At 40.8% G+C, this 22,649-nt stretch overlaps 1 protein-coding gene across 1 annotated transcript; it reads left to right on the forward strand.

Moving 5' to 3' along the window:
- Positions 1 to 6,833: 6,833 nt before the first annotated feature.
- On the forward strand, positions 6,834 to 12,502 carry LOC121603946 (ammonium transporter Rh type C 2). Its single transcript, XM_041933321.1, has 11 exons — positions 6,834 to 7,116; positions 7,818 to 8,010; positions 9,040 to 9,190; positions 9,304 to 9,451; positions 9,563 to 9,729; positions 9,820 to 9,957; positions 10,713 to 10,849; positions 11,063 to 11,187; positions 11,330 to 11,403; positions 11,490 to 11,563; positions 11,650 to 12,502. The coding sequence occupies exons 1-11, from the start codon at positions 6,891 to 6,893 to the stop codon at positions 11,681 to 11,683; spliced, it is 1,467 nt and encodes a 488-aa protein (XP_041789255.1). The 5' UTR covers positions 6,834 to 6,890; the 3' UTR covers positions 11,684 to 12,502.
- The last annotated feature ends 10,147 nt before the right edge of the window (positions 12,503 to 22,649 follow it).

Genomic DNA, 22,649 nt, shown 5'->3' on the forward strand with positions numbered 1-22,649 from the left:
TAATGAGTACAATGATTGATTAAATTTGACTTTGTGTGTAGTTGTCCCTCACTGTGCAACAGCAACACTAAATTAATATAACTGTGCGTGCATTAAAAGAGAATTAAAGCAGATATTTAAAAGCAACACAAAAGTTACTTTCCGTAGTTACTAATTTTTAATTAATAATTAATTATGCAGTGATTAAATTACTTTTGAGAGAAGTAACTAATTTTCATGTACTTGCACAACACTGATGGAAAGCATGTAGGGTTTCTGAGAAGGAGTAAAACAACTGTTTTTAATTACAAAAAAATATATCTAAAATAAGGGGATAGGCTATCTGTTTGACTGATTTTGCTCAGGATGTGGATTTTAAGTCACTATGATCAATACTTTTTCTGACATTGTGTGTAATGTGAACAGGGTTGCTCCTCGTGTCAGCAGTGTGGGTGTGTAATGTCACGGAGAGGTTACATTGAGTCGATACTCATCTCTATGCAAATAATGCTGCAGACGGTTTTGTCTGGCTCTGAATATTCTTGGCTCAGTGTCAGAGTCACACTCTCTGAGGGATTATTGTAATTGTTCTTGAAATAGTGTGTGTTTTCTCTCCTTTGATATGGATTAGGATCATTAACACGGCTAATCCTTTTTGTATTTCAGTGATAAGGCATTTTTACCTGATGCAAGATTTCATACCTACACCAATTTGAGATTAATCCCACAGAGAATGAAGATATGTGAGTTTTGAAATGATGTTGTGCAACTTAAGTATTAAAGTTTACATAATGGAGGTTTCCTCACTAAATATAGTACAAACTGAGTATACAGGCTGAATGTATCAGTTTCAGCCACTGGCAGTGAAAGTGCGATTTGAAATTTTAGACTGCATAATGGCCCACTCAAGTTTGCTTTGTCAAATTAAACTGCCACACGCCCTTAATATGCACTCAGCGTCTTTTCTAACACGAGAAACACCTGCGGGGAGGAAGGTGTGGCACCTGTCAGTCATTGGCTGAAAGTTTGACTTGTCATGTGCAATAAATTTTTTTGTTGCTTCTCAACCTGACTGCTCAACTGCTTTGTAATTCAAAGCACCTCACCAGTCAAGCACGTTGTGTAACTTTTGTTGCCACCTGAGTGTCCCATGATGCTGAGGCCTGCATTCATCTTTATTTGACTCCAAGGAAACAAAACATACAGTAAATCCGAGGCATTGCCAAAGAATGCACAGCTCTCTGGTTCCTGCTCTAGTTTGACAATCTAGTTAATTAATGGGTTGATTAGGAAAGTAATTCAACCCCAATTAATATTTGATTTGGGTCTCATTCTGGATACTGGCCCTGATTTTCATTTCACCTACATATGCATCTTAATTATCTCACAGGCTGAGATCTGATCTGCTGATGAGTCACCATGCAAATGTACATAAAGTTAATAGCATGTATGAAGCAACTTTGTTTGAGTTGTTTACAGCAACACACTGGGTCAGAGCGAGGCCCTGTTTGTGTCCTAGTCAATGCACTGGATTCACAGTTATACCAATAATATTAACTGATAAAACCACATGGCTAAAATGTGTTTATATTATTCTGAATTTAAGTAAGTGAGCTCACAAATCTCAGAAAGGGAAATGCATAAATTTGATAACAAGAAAAGTTACTTTTAAGTTTCAGAATACTTCAAGAAAATTAAAAAACAAAAAACAAAGAATAAAATCATGAAACACAGGTGACATAAAATAATATTAATCTACTGACCTTCATTTCAGTTCCAAGTGTCTCCTAATTTTCTGCTCATTAAATCAGTCGTGTTTGATTCAATCAGAAGTTGCAGAGAACTTCAAGAATATCTCAAGGACAGTGTACATGCTACCAGTCTCATCTATTGATCATCTTCATCACACAGGCGCAATGACTCTGAGTCGAGCTCCCACAGGCACCACACAATGCTGGGAAACATCATTTGTAATCATTATTGATTAAGTATCAGTATTACTGCTGGTACTGGTACGAGGGCCTTTGTTGATTTGATCATGCTCTTAAACAGCGCACCAAAAAAATCAACCACTTCAAATCAATTTATCAATCAATTTACAGTTAAAAGAACTCTGAAAAGATTTGTGCTTTTATTTTATTTCAGCCCTCATTTGCAGAGTTGTTACCTGATCTTTCATGCAGCCGGCATGCTTGTATTTCTGTTCATGTGCAGTATCCTGATACAGGCGCAAAATGAGTGAGCAGCATGGAGTTGTATGTGTCGCTGGAATAATGAACAATAACAAGCTGATACACTCACAAAATTGAATTAGCATTTACATTTTAATATATAGAACTTTTTTGTTGTTTTTTCAGTTAATAATTCTACTTCCTTATTGTGTCTCAAAACCACTAACTGAATTTTAAGATCAAATAGAAAAATTATATTTTAAAAGTATTTCAGATTTTACTGTCTGCATTTGCGTTTGCTGTCAATAGAATGAAACAAGGGCCAACTGACAGAAGGGCAGCAGGAGCTCTGTGCTGCTGTTTGCTGGCCAGTCAACACTCCTGCTGCTGCTTCGTGGGGCTGAACCCTGTTTCATTTTCTGGAGGCACATCTTAGACCATAACCAGGAAACTGCAAATGTTAAACTGGGAGACAAATAGATGGAAGATGATAGACAAGATACATTGTTAAATGGAAGTAGTTGAAATTATGTCTGAGGCAACACCTGTTCAGAAAAGTAGAGGTAGTCTCTAAAGGTGTGTTTTAGTAAATAAATTAATGACAAGCAGATCAGCCTGGGCTCCTGAAAAATGTAAAACAAACAAACAAACAATAAAATAAAAAAGTTTCCAAAAACACAAAACATGTCCGGCTGAGCTTTGGGGAAATGTGTATAAAATAAAAGTATTTCCATCTCATGGAATGATCCAAGCTTTTCTTTTGATGGATTTAGGCATCATGTCGTTTCAGCGAAGAGCTGGAACAAGCTGTTATAGAGTATAAAATACTGCAGAGAAATGTGCTATAAAATCTACTTTGGATGGTTGGTGCATTAAAATTCAGGAAGTTGATGCCCTATGCCCACCAGATAGATAGATTTCTTCAGTATGCATCAGTGAAATCTTTTCTCACGTTTTGTTAGTCCAAACTAACATGAACTCCTGCAGCTAGAGTGGAAAAAGTTATTCCTATTTATCACACTAAATTCCTAATGAACAAATATTAATTTTGTTTGAAACATTTATTTAATTAATGCACAGAAACAAACAAACAAACAGACAATATCTGCAATACAAACGAGCACAGAATAAAAAAACACAGTTAACAAGTTCAATAAGCAGAATCAAATTCCGTCTGCGAGTGGAAAACAGCAGAGATTAGAGGACGAACACTGCGGTCACATTAACACAGACATGTGCGTCCACGGCTGCTCAGTCACCTTTGTTCACACAGCACATGTGTGTCGCCTCCGTATCAGTGTGCATGTGCGTGAGCTTGCAGTCGCACAAAGGACCATGTGAGAGGCAAAGATGCCGTTTGACAAAGTAAAACCTGCGTCTCCTCTGCAGATCATAACGCGGTGGCTGAAGGGTTATCTGAGTGTCACATCATATCCCGAGTGTGCTGTCGACTGCCTGACGCGTCCGTATCTCTGTGACATCTGAGTGTGTGCGCGCTGCTGCTCGGTTCTGGGTAATTCCTCTCTGCTTAGTCACACTCCTCAGGCTGCTCCAGACAGATCAAATCAAAGTGCACGACACTTGATTGACGTTTTATTTCTTCTAATCAAAACAAGAAAGCAATTACTTCCTCAGCTGCAGAGCTCACCTTGCATACACCTATCACAGATTTCACAATAGACAATCATTTTGTAACGAAGACGCAAAGTGATTCCAACAAAAACAGGCTTGAGTCATTTGAAAAGGAAACAATCATTTGGTGCCTTTCCGAGCATTAAAAGTCGTTGGATGTTGTTTCCCTAACATTGATAGAAGTGGTCAGCAGCTTGTGTGTGTGTGTGTATGTGTGTGTGTGTGTGTGTGACAGAGTGCCTGGAGTTCTGCACATAATGCAAGATAAATATGCACATGGAGTTTTTAATTTTTATTTTTTTACAGTTCACATTAACAGTGTAAATCAGTGCTTGACTCGAAGGTGCTTCATTACTCCATTTGTAAGCGCTGCCATTTGGCAGGCCTGACGGGATGTCACAGTTACAGTTGCTTTTAAAAACAACACTGAAGCAAAGGAAAAGGCCGATACAAGTGCAAAGCTTTGTTGTTTGAATAGCTGCATTGCACTGATCTGTGTCTCACTTACCTGCAGATTGACAGGAGCTCATAATATCTCCAGCCACATCATTCCTGGGCTCTGTGCAGCTGAGGCAGAGCACACCACACCATGTGACAGAGAACATCGCTGGAATATCTTCAGCCGATAAAATCTAAAACCTCCATAATGTCCCTCTGTCACATGTTCAGGCCCTCTGACAGCTGTCAGGACGTCATTATGTCGCTTCTGCGTCGATATAGTTGAATGACAGCTATTTGTGGGGGCTGACTTTCTATTCTTTTTGTAAAAATTCATCTTTTATGGAGACAAAACGGCATGATCACCCCCTGCTGTAGGCCACTTTCTGCAGCATTCATTTCAGGTTTATGTTTATTCAAACACTCCCCACAGGAAGGGTCGCTTTTTGCTCAGCGGTGTGACAGCAGGGTGGATGCTTCATGTGACAGTGCTTTAAATATGGCCTTGTTTAATCAGCATTCTTCATCCTCTGCCTGTTATCTAACTTTTGATGGAAAATATAAAACATTCTTCTAAAAATAAAAACGTGAGTCCATTCGTAGTTCACTGCACTCTTTTGCAAGTTTTTCTGTGCAAGCCCACCTGGTGTGACCAGCGGGTAACCTTAGCTCACCTGGTTGTCTTCTGGGGCTCCCAGAAGATAATTAGCAAAAGCAAATGTAATTAAAAACTCCTATTTTTGCTGTTGCCTCTAAAAGTTATTTAAAAAAAGAAAAAAAAACCAGCAAGAAAACAGTCAGTCATTGGTTAAGCTGGTGACAGCAGTTATGTAACTGGTGATGAAGAGTCAGAGCAAAAACGTGTGGGAAACGTTCCTTCAGACAGACACTGTTGTGTATCTATGACTTGACTTGTGCTACTGTTGCACTGTGTTTTAAAATTCTCCATTGTCCCACATGTGTGGCAGGAACGCTAGTTAACCTACCCTGTAAAAATTATGCAGCCTCGTCTCTAACAACAGTTTTAAACCTGTGTTTGTGTTCGTATCTTTGCAGGCTTCTTCTTCTGGGCTTGCAGAGCCCGTGACATTGCATTATTATGAAATAAGCACAAATGCAACAAACATGCCAATAAAAATGATCCTTCTGTTTAAGTCGAGTTTGAGTATGTAGCGTATAGGTTGACTCTCGAGCACATGTTGTCACTGACACACACTGTGTTACATAATGTACTGAAGAAGTTATGAAGTGTTGAAGGAGGAAAACAGATATCATCTGGAATGTTCTTTGTGCTGCAGAGACACGGCAGAGCCCTGACACATGATGAATCCTTAAACTGGAATCTTTTCTGTCAGATAATCATCAAGATAGGAGAGCACAACCAAAACACAACACAGGACACATGACTCGCAGGAAGAGGAACAGCTAACCAGGCGGCATGTGTCACTCCGAGCGGACGCCCGTGCCCTCTCTCAATGTGCTGTGGAAAGACCGAGCTCAGTTTGCTTTCACGCAAATAAAACAAAATAATAAAAAGCAACTTCCCACTCAGCCATCGCTCATTCTGAGTGGTACTGAGATTGATCTTCTGTCACTGACTTGTCATCAGACGGTGGTGGACTGATGATCACAGACCTGAATGGTGATCTTTGTAGGGACTGAGTGACCATCACATACTGTTGCTTGTATTCACAGTTGAGGCAGACAGGAAACAACTGGAGAGAGAGAGGTACAGCTACAAAGCTTCCTTCACTGGAAAAGACAAATTATACTTCAGTGCTGCTTTAGTTGCTCTAAACAGTCTGTCTGGACACACATCTCGTTGTACAGAAAGGCAGGCACTTATTTAAGTCACACACAGATCGCATAAAAGTGAAAGTAGTTGGCATTGTCTTCTTTACAGCACACTCAGTGAACCGATTCCCATTTTGAAAGGGTCCCAGATGGTCCAGTGGATCGGCCCAGTGGTTTGCACAGGTATAAAACATGCACTCATTCACTCAAAATATGTCCAAATAAGTCCATTCGCAGTTTTCTGATCCCTAGAAAACTTTGCCCTGTGTATAAAAGGTGTAAACACCTAAATTCATTATGTAGCTGAGGTGATGATAGCCTGATTGACATGTGTGTTCACCCAAAACCAGTTCAAGGCTTCCCTTACATGACACTCAAAAATTTTCATTTCCAGAAAGGACCAAATGAACAGCCTGGCAATACTACTAAATGCAGCTATCTTTACATCTTTACCTTTACACCAGGGCCTGATTTTTACCATGTTTTCTCATTGTGCTGGCCTGCTGGGTAATGCAAACATTATGTATCAATAGCTAGAAGTTGCAACATCACAAAATGATCCCATAAAAAGTCAGTCACAACATCAAATGCCTGTACTGAGTCATTTCTATCACACATTTATGCAGTGATTGTTTCCTGTGGCACCTGTTCTAGGAGGAGCGTTGCCAAATGTAGCTTGACCTGGCTGTGAAAGCAGGAACAGAAGCAAGCAGGGAAGGAGGGGTTTGCCTGCAGGTAAGATCAGTCCACCCCTTTGGAGAGCACACCCCTCCAAAGGTCGATCTATAACTGTATATATATACCTGCTGAGAAGCTGCTGGAAGTCACAGCAGAGCGAGGGCCTGGCTGAGGAGTGATCAGAGCATCATCACCACCATGGGGAACTGTTGCGACGCTGTGTGCGGTTTTTTCGGCCGGCAAAAGAACACCAATGTTCGTGTCAGCCTGCCGGCTGTCTGCTTCGTCTGGCAGATTGCTATGATTATACTGTTTGGAGTTTTCATCCGGTATGATGAAGAGTCAGACGCACACTGGGCAGAGCACAAAAGGGATCACAACATCACCAGCGATATCGAAAACGACTTCTACTTCAGATATCCCAGTGAGTACAACAACAGGCGGCCTGTGAGGAAACTATATTTAAATCCAGCTGTTTTTTGATCATCCTGTGATGTGTCACTGTTTTTTTTTCCACTGATGGCAAAGGGATGACTATGAATTCCTTTTATTCCATTAAAAATATATCTAGAATTGAAATTTCTCACAGCTGCAACAGATCATTTTACCTCACCTTCACTCCTTTTTCTGCCTTTGGTTTCTGTTCATGGCTTGAAAGTTTCAATGAAATGCCAGAGGTCATAAAAACAAGGCGATGAACCTGTTTTTCCATCAAGAATCTAGATTGTGGCTGTGCAACAGAACATTTAATAACCTTGCTGAACATGTTATGAGAGGCCCTCTCTTCTTCTTGTATGCAACATTAAAATAGTAGCACTGCACGATGGAAAACACTTTTCTCAGTTTACTTGTGACAGTTTGATACACCGAGTGTGAAGCTCTCTAGCTGCAATAATATTTTTAATACATTAATAAATTTCAGCAAATTAAACTGATAAAATCTCAACATACAAGCTAAAACAAAAGCATAATTTACAAATCTATCACTAAAAAGAAACTATAATAAGCTAATTGCTAAGTAGACAATGAACATGCAGGAGAGAGAGAGATTTTTGTTTTAGCTTGATGCACTTTTAAGTGTTGCCTCTAATAATTCCACAAATGTGTTTATTTCCCTTATTTAAGGCTTCCAGGACGTCCATGTCATGATCTTCATTGGATTTGGTTTCCTCATGACCTTCCTGAAACGCTACAGCTTCGGTGGTGTAGGCTTCAACTTCCTGATTGCCTCCTTCGGTTTGCAGTGGGCTCTTCTCATGCAAGGCTGGTTCCACTCCCTCGACCACACCACCGGAAAAATCTACATCGGAGTAGAGAGGTAAGTCTCTTCACGCAAAGTAAACAGCTATCTGTGCACCATCAGTCATTTAGTAACCTGCCGAGATGCAGGTGGGGATGTGCAGGCGTGTCATGGAACTCCTCGATGATACCGCATTCCTTAAACAGTGTAGATGATTCATCGTTACGGAAAGACAACAACGCTTCACCTTGTCATGTTCTCTGAAGGGGATCTTTTGTCACAACTGTCACCACATGAAAATCTTTTGTCTGGTCCTGCATCTTGAAGTCCTTGCAGCAGAGCGATCATTCTTGTCATAGCAAAGTGGGAAGCCACTGCCACTAATGCATATAGTCTGTAAAATACTTATTCAAAATGTTGCCAATCAAGTTCGGAAGAATGTGTGGAATAAAAAGAAAAGTATTTCTGTTCCTGCTGCGTCAATGAACTTGGATATTTGGAGACAGACAAAAACAACTGTCTGCACTGTACATAGCTACGCCCGTGGCTGTGACTCAAGGCCACTTGACAAGACAGAGCTAATAATAATAATCGGTAATAATGCAGGACCCGCCTTAGTTCACATTGTACTTTAATGATTCCAAGTCCTTAACAAATGACCAAAACCAGCTGACATGCCCCCACTCGTGGGGCCTCAGAGCAGTTTCGTGCTTGCCCAGTTGGTAGACTGACTCACAGGCAGTAGGCTGTTGGTTAAGCTTGCTAGTGGCCCACTATTTCAGGTGGCATTCTCCTCCTCTTCCAGTATCTGAGTGCCACTATTTTGCAAGGGGACTTTTGCTGCATCCTGGACTTAGTGAGTCCATGGTGATTGTCATTGGTTTAAAGGAATACATACAAGTCTGAGCGTTTTTTCCCCCTATACTAGAATGATCATGAGTTCAGCCAGACCTTTCTACATCGCTGGCACGAGGTCTGTTTTTGCAAGACCACCCAGTTAGTCATCCAGCCTCACACTGTGACTCCCCACAGGGATTTGGTGCATCATCCATTACTGTTTGTTTCTGCTCATTCGGACCTCAATGCTGTCCTTTTTCTTCTCCACAGTCTGATCAATGCTGACTTCTGCTGTGCCGGCTCTCTGATTGCTTACGGTGCCCTCCTGGGAAAAGTCAGCCCCGTCCAGCTGATGGTCGTCACCTTATTTGGCATCACGCTGTTTGCTGTGGAGGAATACATTATCCTCACCCTTCTTCATGTGAGCCTCACCGAACTCAGTCATCCCACAGGGGCATTAATTATTGTGCAGGGGGTGAGAATTCTCCTTCAAACATTGCAGTTTTTTTATTTTTGTGCTGCCTGCCCCCACAGTGCAGAGATGCTGGTGGCTCCATGGTCATTCACGCCTTCGGAGGATACTATGGTTTGGCCATCTCCTGGGTCCTCTACCGACCAAACCTACACCTAAGCAAACGCCTCAATGGATCCGTCTACCACTCCGATGTGTTTGCCATGATTGGTGAGTGACACGGGTCATCTGGCATATCACATACTTTACATTCACTGCTGTCAAACCTGTTCATGTGATGTGTTCATCCAACTGTTTGATCGTCCTCCTCTCACCTCTCAGGTACACTGTACTTGTGGATGTTCTGGCCCAGTTTCAACTCAGCCATCACGGACCACGGTGACGGACAGCACAGAGCAGCCATCAACACTTACCTGGCCCTCGCTGCCTCTGTTCTCACCACCGTGGCCATCTCCAGCATGTCTCAGAAGAGAGGAAAGCTGGACATGGTAATGATGTCACTGAAAAGCATCAAACCTACAACTAGTCATCTAACTTCTACATGTTTCTCATGACTAGCATGCTGCTTTACCTGACAGGTGCATATCCAGAATGCCACACTGGCCGGTGGTGTTGCCATGGGAACAGCAGCAGAGTTCATGATCACTCCTTATGGTTCACTGATTGTGGGTTTCTGCTGTGGAATCATCTCCACCTTTGGCTACCTGTTTGTCACGGTGAGTCTTACACCTCCGATCTTTTGATCTGAGAGAACTCTTAAAGTCTGTGTCATCAGAGAGGCAGAAACAAAATCAGGTGAAGGCGGTCATACAGGATTATTTGAAGTGATGACTCATTTGGAGAGCAGCCACTGAGTGCTTTCAGAATTAAATGGAAGCTGGAAACTGTCCAGTTGTAAGTTTTTGTCGACACACCTCAAAAAGTAGGTTGCAAACAACTGTGACCTTTATGCCAGCCATTATATTGTTTGAAGAGGCATTTTCTAATGAACATTTCATATTAAATGTGAGCAAATCAACCTAAATAAAGTTTTGAAAAAGGGCAAGATGGAGATAGAATGGCCCTGACACAGAACTGATTCTGGGAATTTGCAGTTTTAACAACCTGTAGGTGATTTTCTTATTCTATAATTACATGTAGATGAGCATTAATAAATTTTAGAGGCTGATTCTTACATTTTTAGAGTCAGTAACCTTATATATGGCTGTTTTTATGCCAAAAATAATTTAAATAAAGGGATTTCATATTTTTAATGTTGTTAGCATTATTAAAAAGGATTTGTAAATTAATTTAAACTTTGAAAAACCAAACAATATAAATAGTAATAGTTGTTTTTGAGGGCCGTTTTTAGGGAGAACAGCACTGGGTTTGAACAGAAGGGAATTGGGATCATACTCAATACTTTTATGATCATGGCTGTGGCCCTGGTTCAAATCAGTAAGTAATGCATGACTGTGTTTCTCATTCTCAGCCCTTTTTGGAGAAATATTTGAAGCTCCAGGACACGTGTGGTGTTCACAATCTGCACGCTGTGCCAGGGATGCTCGGCGGCTTCATAGGAGCCATTGTTGCTGCAGCCGCCACTGAATCTGTCTACAGCAAAGAGGGGTGAGTGACTGACACGCACGCGAACACACAAGTGACTGAAGTTCAGAAAACCTGAACTTACCTGTTTGTTGACCTCAACACGAGCACGAGTTCTCAGGAGCTGGCTGCATCTAATTGTAAGATTTAGCCCTGTGATTGCTTTGATTTAAGACATTTATGAGTTTTTGGCTCGGAGTGAATTGACTTTGCTGAATTTTCCTTTTCTGCCTGTAGGTTGATCAACACATTTGACTTTGAAGGAGATTTTGCAAACAGATCTGTAGGAACGCAGGGAGGCTACCAGGCTGCTGGCACATGTGTGGCAATTGCATTTGGACTTGTTGGAGGAGCGATTGTGGGTGAGTTTGAAAAATGTGTATTTCTAAGACTCATCATTCCATACCAAGCAGTCTGTTTCAATGACCTTGTTAAGAGAATCCAGGTTATTTTGCTATTTGTCTTGTCTTGCTTCATGCTGTTTTTTTTGTCCTCTCTTCAAAGGTTTCATCCTGAAGTTCCCTATCTGGGGCGACCCTGCTGATGACAACTGCTATGATGATGAAGTGTACTGGGAGGTAAGAGTGCTTTTCTACCACTAGATGGTGGTCTTTCTCTTTCAAGTGGAAAGGGAAAAACATGTGATCCCACTTGTCTTTTCCAGGTTCCTGAGGAAGAGGAGAGCATCCCTCCCGTCCTGGAGTACAACAACCACATGATACACAAGCACCAAGAAATGTAAGCTCACTCTGACACGTCCTCATTCACTCCTCCCCCTCAAGAGTTCGCATGTTTAATGTGATTTTCTTCTTTTTGTGTGGCAGATCTGAGTCAAACTTCTCTGTGGAGCAAAGTTAGAGGTGCGCAGCAGAAGATCAACCTCCCTCATATCACTTTGAACTTGATACCGCTGTGAAACAACACTTATTTATGAAGGAGCAACAAGGAACAATACTTTGCCATGTTCTGCCAGTCTTGTGTACATTGGTCTGGCACCTTTGTCAATGATTGGAAGCTTAAGATTATGATGACGCTCACCAAATATCACATTAATGGAAAAAATATTCTGAATCAAAACTGCATTCACTTTCTCTTTCATTCTGGAAGAAACTGCATATGATTTGAAGATGCTTGATGACTGGAAAATGTCAGGTCGTGAACCCAAGCAGTATGATGAGAAATCATAGACGCTTTGTTTATATTGTGTTAGATGATTATGATGCACAGAAAGAAACTCATTTTCATGAGTTTGGAAATACATCACTGTACTCTTTTATCTTTGCTATAGAGAGCGCTGAATGCTTCCATGTCATGCCTTTTAATTGTTGAATATTGTCACTGATAATGTTTGCTATTTTGTTGCTTATAAATGAAGAGTCTGCTAAATCCATTTAGTTGTTGGTGCAAAAAAGGCATTTAGTGAATAATCAAATGTATTTGTGCAGCCAAATTAAACATTTTTTGTGTTTTATATCTTAGTTCTTAAATTATGTATAGGTCTTTGTAAGATGTGTGTACATATGATTCCACATTTTATCCCATACTTTTTGTTTGTTGCATAACTCACTTGTTCTTAAGGTGGAAGTTTTGAGTAGCTACAGTAACTATGATACAGTTTCCAGTGGTTTGGTTGCTGCAGTGTTGAAGGTTACCTCCAATAAACTATACCTGACTGTATGTGACAATCTGCTTGTTGTGTTGACTATTATAGTTTCAGATGTACGCATTCATAAATCACAAACAACAGAGTTATATTATTGTCTTCATACTCCTATTGCTCACGTGATAGTTGCACAAGCAGAATAAATCACATCGAGATGTGAGAATTTTCCTGTGTGAATAAACATAACCTGAATAAATGAACAAAAGGCCATAAAAAGCTTTAAATCAATGACAATACTGATAACTAGCTAGTTTTGTATATCGATGAAAATTGCAAATATTTTTTTATTTTGCTCTAATGTGTCGCAAACTGAATGAAAGCACAAGCTGTGACATCCAGTTTGTCCAGTGAAATAACTCATCATGGCCAATTAAAATAGAAGAATAACCTCATCCAAAACAAAGTCATTAGCAGGAGAGTAATAATTTCAGACTTGTCTCCTGAATCTATGCTTTAAATATTTTAATCTTCACTTTTGTGAATAGATGCACCCCCCTAGTGTTTATTTTAGGGCCAGTAGATAATGTTTTTGACTTTCTCTCTTTTCTTGTACTGGTGGTGGACTGTAGTCACACGGGACGGTGTTGATTCCATAGTTTGTGGCACTCACTGCTTAACCGGATGTGTAGCTTCCTGAACATGCAGTAATAATGATTATAATAACAACAGGAATAAGAATTCTACTACAAAAAGCTGTATTATCATAAAACATATTCAAGTTTTCTTTGCATATTACTCTTCAAAACCAGTGTCACAACATGCCTTACACAAAACAAAAGATAAAAACCAGGATATATAAATTCAGTAAGGCACTAAACCACTAAACCAGTGTTTGAGCCAGTGTCATACAGCACAGACTGTCTGTGTTTCCCTTTCCTGCCATTTTGTTTTAACAATGGTAAACTATAATTAATGATAAATTAGCTGTTAGAAGCTATTGTTCCCTCGATTTAAGCACAAGAAACACCTGAACCTGTTTGAAATTCTGTCCTCTTCATTACAACTCCTCTGTTACTCCACAAGGTGGCGTTATGAGAAACATGCTGCATCAACACTTGTTGCAGAAGTTTTAGCCCTCTGACTCTTCTATATCAACACTTCTATCCTCAGAGAAACAAGATAAAGACTTTGTATGATTGTGTGCAGTCTGCATGCAGGCTGTATCACCTCCAGTGTACCAACAGCAAACATCACAGTGCATATATTCAGTCAGTTTGGTTCAGATGGGGACCAGACAGCATCCAGAGGACCAAAATCTACACTTTCTAATTTTTGAATAATAAAATATATACATACTTGTGTGTTTGTATGAATTACAGACAAACAGCACAATTGTATTTGCCGCCTGCCAAGTGTGTAACCATGACCAAAGAGGAAAAGAAGCACTGAAAGAGGAAGCTGAATCAGTTATCCAAGTTTCCCTCCATTTGCATTTGATTGCAACCTTATTTGTTTTGGTTAATATCTATCTGATGTAAATTGTTTTTAAAGTTAGCTATGGAGCCAGATTTGTTGAATCCTGATGTTGCTTCCAGTAAAGTCTCACACTGACTGACACCTTAACTCAGGGCTCTGACCACTCAAACACTCTCATGCAGAATCAGGTTTTAATGCCTGTGACTCCACACCACTTAACAAAATCGCTTAATTTCCTTGAATGAGTAGAGAAATAACTTTGTCTCTATAACAGCAGTGCACAGCTCCATTTTGACTTGATTTAGGGTGTAAGTGTGTGTTAAAGAGAGTTTAAACAGGCCCTTCAGGTCATTGTGGGCTTGCCTGTTGCCTCCAGGGCCCTGGTCTCCTTGCTCCCTTCATTCTGATGGTAATGAGGCCTGGACAGGCCAGTCAATAGGGTCATTTCCTGACCAGTCACTGTGACTGTGACCAGTCATTAATGAACTCTAAATACACTGGCTGGACATGTGCTTTGTGCTGGTCTTGTCAGGTTGGCTAGTGGCAGAAGCTTGATGAGTGAAGAGGCCTGAGGTTAAACAAGTTAAATGAGGGGTTATCTGTGAAAACACTTCTGGATTCAAATACCTCAGGGTGTCGTACTTCTCTAATTGACCCTCATTATTGCAGTAGATGAATTCACTTTCCACAGATCTGTTTTAAATGTACAAATGATAGAAAGGGAAACCCGCTCCAAAGCCTCTTTCATAAATGTGCATGTGGCTATGAGGCATTAGATCGACATTCAGATTCTACTGTAGTTGCATATGATGTAACATTCATGTGTTTACTAGTAGCTGGAAACATTCAGGCACTGGAGAGTTTGGCCTTGTTTTGGTTTTCGAGAACACACATATATGAGTCCAGGATGTCACACATTCATTGTTTTTACTTCAACCAAGATTTTCTTCTGACCATTTTGCGGACATATCAGGTCACATTTTGATCGTGATCACATTGCACTCACTGAGGCTATAATGTTCTCCAAATGACTTGAAGCCAACACAGCTTTTTAATTTAATTCAATTTTTAATTCACACATCAAAGTCTGTTTACAGGTGCATTGACTTTGATCCTTTTTTAAAATAACTGTCCAACATGAGTCTGTTTATATTAAATAGCTCTTTTAAATGTAAATGCAAAACCCAATATTTAAAATAGAAATTCAAGATTCAAGATTCAAGATTCAAGATTGCCTTTATTGTCATTGAGCAAGGACATGTCAACGAAATTTGCATTGCAAATTGTCAAGTTTGATATTGACAAATTAATAATAAAAATAAAACATTTAATTGAAGTGTGTAGACAGTAAGGTGGGTATGAAAGTTCTCACTTTATTAACAATGACAATAACATATAATGATATTTGAGGATTTTTTACAGTTTATATTAAACATATATGAAAATTTCTCTTCATGAATACACTTAAAATAATATTCCATAGAATTAATGAAGCAAACCTAATAAAAAACAAGAATCAAGCAAATTGATTGATTCGTTGCCTTTAATATTGCAAACTGCAAACCAAAATGACCAGAATTTGACTAAAAAATAGATTAAGACAGATAGGCATGAGGGATCTCAACATAAATATGGCTGTTTCAAAAGTTTACTCTTTTTTTTTTTTTTTTTGGACAAGGTGCAGATCCACTGTAACAGAGATGTTGCTCCTAAATCACTGTGCAGACAGACCTTGCTGGGACCCGATGCTGGAGGAGTGTGGACTCAGCTCTTGTGAATCATATGACCCTGGGGAGAGTGTTTGTGAAACCACTTGGTCTGCTATTGTCCTCCTGGGACTGGCCTCCTCTGAAAAGCTGCAGAAAGCCTGTAATCAGATTAAAGGTTGCTGGGAAGGGGAGGAGGGATTTTTGAGGAATGGCGACGAGGTCGTGGAAGTTCTCTAATCAGTACCTGCCATTGAAGTGCAGAAGAGGGGCTAAATAACGCAGCAGGAGGGGAGGCGGGAGCCAAGCTGGAGGGACAAATTGGCCTGTTGTTGGAGGGGGATAATGGGACAATGAGGGAGGGGAGTATAATCAGTGAGTATAGAGTGGGAGAAAATAGGTGCAATGGGAAAAGGAGGAGACTGAAGAACTCCAAAGGCGGTGGCCTTGTCCCATCCTGCCCTGGCAATTATATCACCTTTGTGAGCTGATTGGAGCAGGCTGCAGAGTCCATCTGGGCTTTTAGATGGACATAGCAACCTGCATTTTCTCGCTGTCCTCACCAAGCAGTCTCACTGGGCCACTGAGCGAGATATCAGGGGCTCTTGTGGTCTAAATAAAACTCATCAGCAAACTCCTGAAAGGCGTTTGTCCTTCAAGAGGTCCACAACATCTAATTGGCACATGACAGTGGCGGCCATTGGTCCCATCGCTGAGCTCTCACTCAGACTGTTTCATCTCATTTGAAAAAGACATACGGCTGCAGATGTGCATTGTTCTTTTGTAAGGCAGCCCACTAGTTCTTTATGAAAGGCAAGCAAAAAGTTTCATGCTGGTGCAGTGAGTTGTGTTGAGAGATACACTCCAATCTAATCAAATTTAACCCCCTCACTGTCCAGAGCTTGTAATGCTGATGTCATGTCACAAGACGTCCCACTGAGGGCCGAGCACCACCACTCTGTGCAGGATCCTTTCTGTCATTGTGATGACTCATCAAACGTCTATTGCCCAAACAAGCGGCATCACTAAAGGCCAGTCACTACTTTTTTATTCAGTTGACAAGTGTCCATTTATTGGGGTCAAAGGGGAAAGTCTCGGGGGGAAGACCTCTCTGCCAGCAATGGTGGGGAGGAGAACCAGAGAAATCACTATTCATGGCTGGGGACTGCTTTGATTCGGGCACAAAGGCCACTAGTTCCCTGCCTAGATTGAAAGAAGTAGAAATCAGAGCTGCTTTTTTAAAAAAAGAGAGAGATCCGGACTGAATGGTTTAGCTAATTAGGTGCTCCACCTGCCCATGAGCCCAAATGAGTACATAAGAGATAGTGATTGATTATAATAATAAATGGAAAATCTCACTTTTTTGTGTTTGTTTATTGCCAATATTTGCATACAATTTAAAACATAATCACAACTACAACATTTTACATTTTATTTGTAAGATGGTTCACGTGCAAGATAGCAACAAATCCACTTGTTTTTGTTATCTGCAAGGAAGCGTCCCATCCTCAGGACATCTGACCGTTGCTTTCATGTCTGTCTTTCTTGTACTTAGTGCAGTTTTAATAATCAGCACGATGTGCAATCTTGTGCAGAAACACATGAATTCAAATCTCAGACAAGTGAAATGACAGAACCAAGCCACGTTCACTCACAGATGCTTCAGACCCAAATTGGCAAACCTTAAGGCTAATAAAAAGCAATTGTCCCTAGAGAGGGACACTTTATACCTTTTATACCAATGCTGTAAAACCATAGTGGTATTTGACAGAGGCCAATGAAAACCAAGAGGTACATTCAGTAGTGATTCAAAGAGAAGAAAGTAAAAATAGCTGCTAGAGAGCGACAGAGAGACTATAACAACTTTGCTGTGGGGAATTTCCTTCACATGTGAGAAGGTACAACAGATAATAACACCTGTTTCCTGATCCAGGTATGCTGTCACTGTGCCACCACACAATCCACATTATAGCTTCTGCTTCATTTCTCTTCTGTTGCTGCTCACTTCTGCCCCACAATGACAAATCAGCATCAGAAAGACAGCCTCCATTCAAAAGAAACACGAGCATTTTTTTGGATTTATCTTTTTTGGTTTAATTAGACAATAAACACGAGTATATTATCATGTGGGCGCAGAGAGGCCTTCACAGGACTGCAGGACATTCTCATTACTATGCTGCCACTGTCTGGCTGCAGACTGGTCACCAGGCAGGACTGTGTGCTGGGAAGTGCACGTGGTGGGTCTACCAGCGCAGTGAGCTCTGACCTCATCGCCAAACTAAATGCTGGCATTGTGCGTCCATGGAAACCATGGATATTGCTTTAGAGCTCTTCTGCAAACATACAGGGATGCCTGGGCAGGCGTTTTTACTTTTCATATTTCATGTTCAAGGCTTTTATTTGTCATTATGCAATACAGCACTGCACAGTGAAATGCAATTGTAGCCTGTTTATTTCCAGTGTGTTATCAATACCAGGTGTTATCTGTCACATGTGAAGGTCGATGCTGTGAGGTTAAAACCAATCAGCTTTTTGGCTAAATTAAGACTATCAATATAACTTTCTTCCTTGCTCAGCCTTTTTTTTTTCCAATGGAAACTTTTTTTGATCTTTAAGAGTGCCTTAAGGGACTTAGTGAACTTATGTAACTGACTCTTTACAGAATAATACTATTTTAACAGAAATATAAATTCAGCAGTCTTGCAGAATCCAGTAAGTAACTGTTTGGTAAACAGGGCCAATGTGGCATCCTGACAGTAATGATTTGAAAATGAATGAATCCCACCAACACATCTCTCTGCTTCCATGAGTAACGGTGTGAACAGTGGTAGGCCAGCAGTATCTATCACGCCTGTGAAGAGGGGCCAGGTCCAAGCTTTTGAAGGAAGAGACGTGTAGAGCAGCAAGTAGAATCACTTGTTTTAGAAGGTATACAAAGAAGTACACAAAAAAGCTGCTCTTTACAGTAATATGAGTAGATGTGAATAGTTGTTTTACACTCCTCCTCCATTGCAGACACTGCTAGTTGCACAAAAGAATCTCTGCACCAAATCCATCAATGCTCCTGATGTGAAGATCAAAATGATTCATCCCTGCATGTCGACTGCATGCGACAGGTGCCTCCTTCTTCATTGCAAGCACACCGGACTTCTGGCATGCCACTTACCTTTACCAGAAACCATCAGCTGCAACTAAGTTAAGGCTGATGCGACACACTGGCAGAGAGGGGGCAGTCATCTCACACTCCACACTGCGCCAAGTGCAACTGAGGGAGGGAAAGTCACAGAAAAAAAGGAGGGAAAGAGGGGGACAGGAAAGGAGGGGAGAGGAATGATTCTCCTGGGAGGGGAGGGTGTTTGGGTGAAAAGCAACAGCATATGTATTGTTGGAGGCCCTGACTCGCCACCCTGGAGAGCTCCCTGTTCCCACGGTTTGCGCAACAAACAAACGCACCCCCCAACACACACACACACACACACACACACACACGCACCCGCACGCAGTGGTGATGTCATTAATTACCATCAAAATGAGCATGACAGCAAGCAAGTGTGCATGCGTCTGCCAGCAAGGCTTTGTGTGCGTGTGTGTGTGTGTGTGAGGGAGAGAGAGGGAGATGTAGGGAATGAGAAAGAAAGAGTCCATTGTCCATTCAGAAATAAAGAAATCTCCACTGAAGCATTGTAAATGGAAAAGGCAGAAAAATGGACCAAATTCGTGGATCTTTGAGTGAGAGCTGGGCTGTCACATCTCGTCAGAGCCTCACAAAACCTGATGTGCACACATTGCCCTGCCTGACCACAGAGACACACTGTGGTCCTGTGATTGTGTGCTCCCCTGATGAAATTCAGCCTTTTCCCTCCCAGCCTCGCAGCCACACACCCCGGTTCTTACCAACACACTGTTTGTGTGTTTGTGTACGTGTGTGCACATGTGCATGTGTGGAATCTTGGGTGTGTGTGTCCTTTTTTTTGTCAAGAACTTATCTTACAACCAGTAATTTTCGGTTCGTCATTCCAGCAGACATATTATACTTTAGTATGTAGGTTTGGATGTACTGGTTCATTTACTTTCACATAGAGTGTAATGCCACATTTGGTTTGCACTGGAGTTATTGTGCATACAATTAGGGAAAACTGTCCATGTTGTTGTGGTAACGGTCAGTAAGCCTTTTTGTTTCTATAATCCAATGTCCTTCATCTCCTCATGAAGAGCTACAACATTGGCAGCATGTTGCTAGCACTGCTTGCTACTTTGCACACACACACATACATTTATACTGTATGCACACTGCACACTTTGTTACATTTTCAACATATTCCAATTTTTTAATGCACTATGATTTCTCTGATATGTTGTTATTATTATAGTTGAAATGACAAATAAAATTAAACTTGAACGTGAAACACTGTCAGCAGTTCAAGGTAATACAATCTGATTTTATGGCATTCGAATGTGAACGTGATCGATGTCACTGGGTAACAATGAACAAAGGACACAGTTAAATGCTAATGTCAGCATGCTAACATAATGTTTAATGGCTACCATGTTTACCATGTTTAGCATCTCGTTGCTATGCTCTAGCACAAAAAACAAACTAAACACAAAGTGCAGCTGACGGTGCCTGAAGTGTCAAATTCAATTTGAGGGGGTCATGAGATCTTCATGGTAAATCCATTCAGTTAATCAACTCATGTTGACTGATGTTTAATTCTTGGACAAAATGAGGGACAGACCTTACCTAGGAACATGCCGCTTGCATGGCTAAAATCTTTTCCAATGTGTTCAAAACAAGAACACCTCCTAACTAAAGCACAAAGATGACCTCCTGGTCGGCTTTTTCGGGTTTGGCTGAAGCACAGCAGAGACGTGGCTTGGTTCTTAAGATGAAGGAGCAGAGAACAGGATGATTCCGCATTTTAGATGTAAAACACGACTGCTGAACTCACGGCCTGCCACTAAACCAGAGAGTCCAGGTTTCTGTGTACTTCTGTTATTTTCTTCAGACTTGTCAAATGATTAGAAACAAACCCAAGATCTTTATGTGTGTGTATGTAAATGTGTGTGGATATGTTAATGTGCATGTGCATGTGTGCGTGTGTGTCAACTCTGCGTCCTGCACTTTTTGGCACGGCATGGATCATTGTATGGAGCTTCATTAGAGTTCATTAGTTTTTTTGCACAGTGGGCCTCTCTGAGCTCTGGTTGTGCAGTGAACCAGGCTGGGGACTTAGATTATTGTCGAATGTGCAGCCATGAATGCATGAGATTCCACCTCATCAAAGTTTGCACAGATAATTGCTACTATTTGATGTCTACTATCTGAAAAGAAACCGTGTTAATTAGAGGCTTTGATTGGGACGTGAAGAGAAGAGAAACAAATGTGTGCTTTGTTGCCTCGTGCACATTTCTTCTCTCAGGGGATTATGTATCTGCAGAGCTGGAAGGGTTTTTTTTTTTTTTTGCCCCAAACTTTGATGAGGTCCTCATTTTAGGACCAGTCCCATTTCAGTCTTTGGGAAAATATCCATGTGGGCTCCCATCCTCCAAGCTCGTCAGCCATCCCAGTGAGCTGAAACAATGCCCGGCATTGAAGACGTGACATAGATGGTTGAAAGTCCTTTACTTACATGTGTAATTTGTTTTTTTTCATGGTAAACTCCTGAAATCGAAGCATCTCGTTTTCAAAGGGACATTTTACAGAATCATGTGTGGACTTTGCATGAGCAAGAAAAGATAAATCCCTGAACTTTAAACAAAAAGTGTTCATCAACAAATCATAACCAGGATCCTCAAAATTATCTGCATGAAAAACTATTCCATCCTCTGCATGACATATCACACACACAATATTTGTCTTCTGAATTAAGAAATAAAAATGGGTGTTAATACAGACTCCTCCCTGCAGGTTGATGATCCTTCACAATCGTCTCTCTCTGTGGCTCAGACCTCAGGGAAGCACACACATAACTTAAAGATGTAGAGCTGGTGTTGGTTGCATATGTGTCTAGTGTGTTTGTGTGTGAGATGAGGTGGATGCAGGTGAGAGGAACTGTGTGCTCAGTGGTCATCGAGGCAACACATTGTGCTTTATTTCCAGCAGGTGGTGCCACAGTGACAAAGACACAGGTTCGTAATTTGCTCTGTCACACACATTTCCATGAGCCCAATTTAATTTCTTTCACTTCACTCTTTTGGCTCTAATTTTAAAGAAACAATGTGTGCACCTTCCCTTTTCCACCTTTATATTTTCTGAGAAGCTGACCTGTCATCTCTGCCTTTCTGCCATGATGCTTTTCATACTCATGTTCTTTCACATTCAAGATCCTGAAGTGACAGTAGTATCTCTAAGTGTGAAGAATTCGATGAGTTTAACCCTTGAAGCAGGTTATCATATTTCTTTCTGTTTTCTGTCATTAGCAGCAGGTATAGGAAAAGATTTTCACCCCATAAAACATTTGGATCCTCACACCGTGGACCCTCTTACAAAGATGTCACCACAACTCATCTTCTGTCTAATGACACAGAGAAACAGAGGACATGATGCTGCGAGGTAACAGGTCATGCTGGAGGTTTGCAGTCCTGTTTTTACAGAGAGCATCACTCTCTGTCACACTCCAGCTTTCTCTCATTCATGCAGATGAATGGACTCCACTGTTGGATCACACTGTGACTCTGGCTATGGGTTTGCTGTTATTTTTGATGTCTTTCAGTGTGTCCACACAGAATATACAACGTCACATCAGATTTGAGCAGTTTATATTACTTAGGACAAACCCACATTTAGGAAATGAAGTCCCATGAATTAAATGGACACTCATGTTAAATTAGAACAGCTACAAAAATTCAGGAACACATCTTTATGAATTAAAAATACATGAGCATGCCATTAACCTCACGGTGTAACTGCATGTTTCTTGAGCTGAAAAAAAGAAGGTTAATCATTATTAAAATCGTAAAATATAATGAAATTTACAACAGCTTTTGTGGGCGGAATCATTGTAAAACCACAGAGAAGTCACTGTTTGCTTAAATGCGC

This window comes from Chelmon rostratus, chromosome 1 (genome assembly GCF_017976325.1).
Source record: "Chelmon rostratus isolate fCheRos1 chromosome 1, fCheRos1.pri, whole genome shotgun sequence".
Taxonomy (NCBI): domain Eukaryota; kingdom Metazoa; phylum Chordata; class Actinopteri; order Chaetodontiformes; family Chaetodontidae; genus Chelmon; species Chelmon rostratus.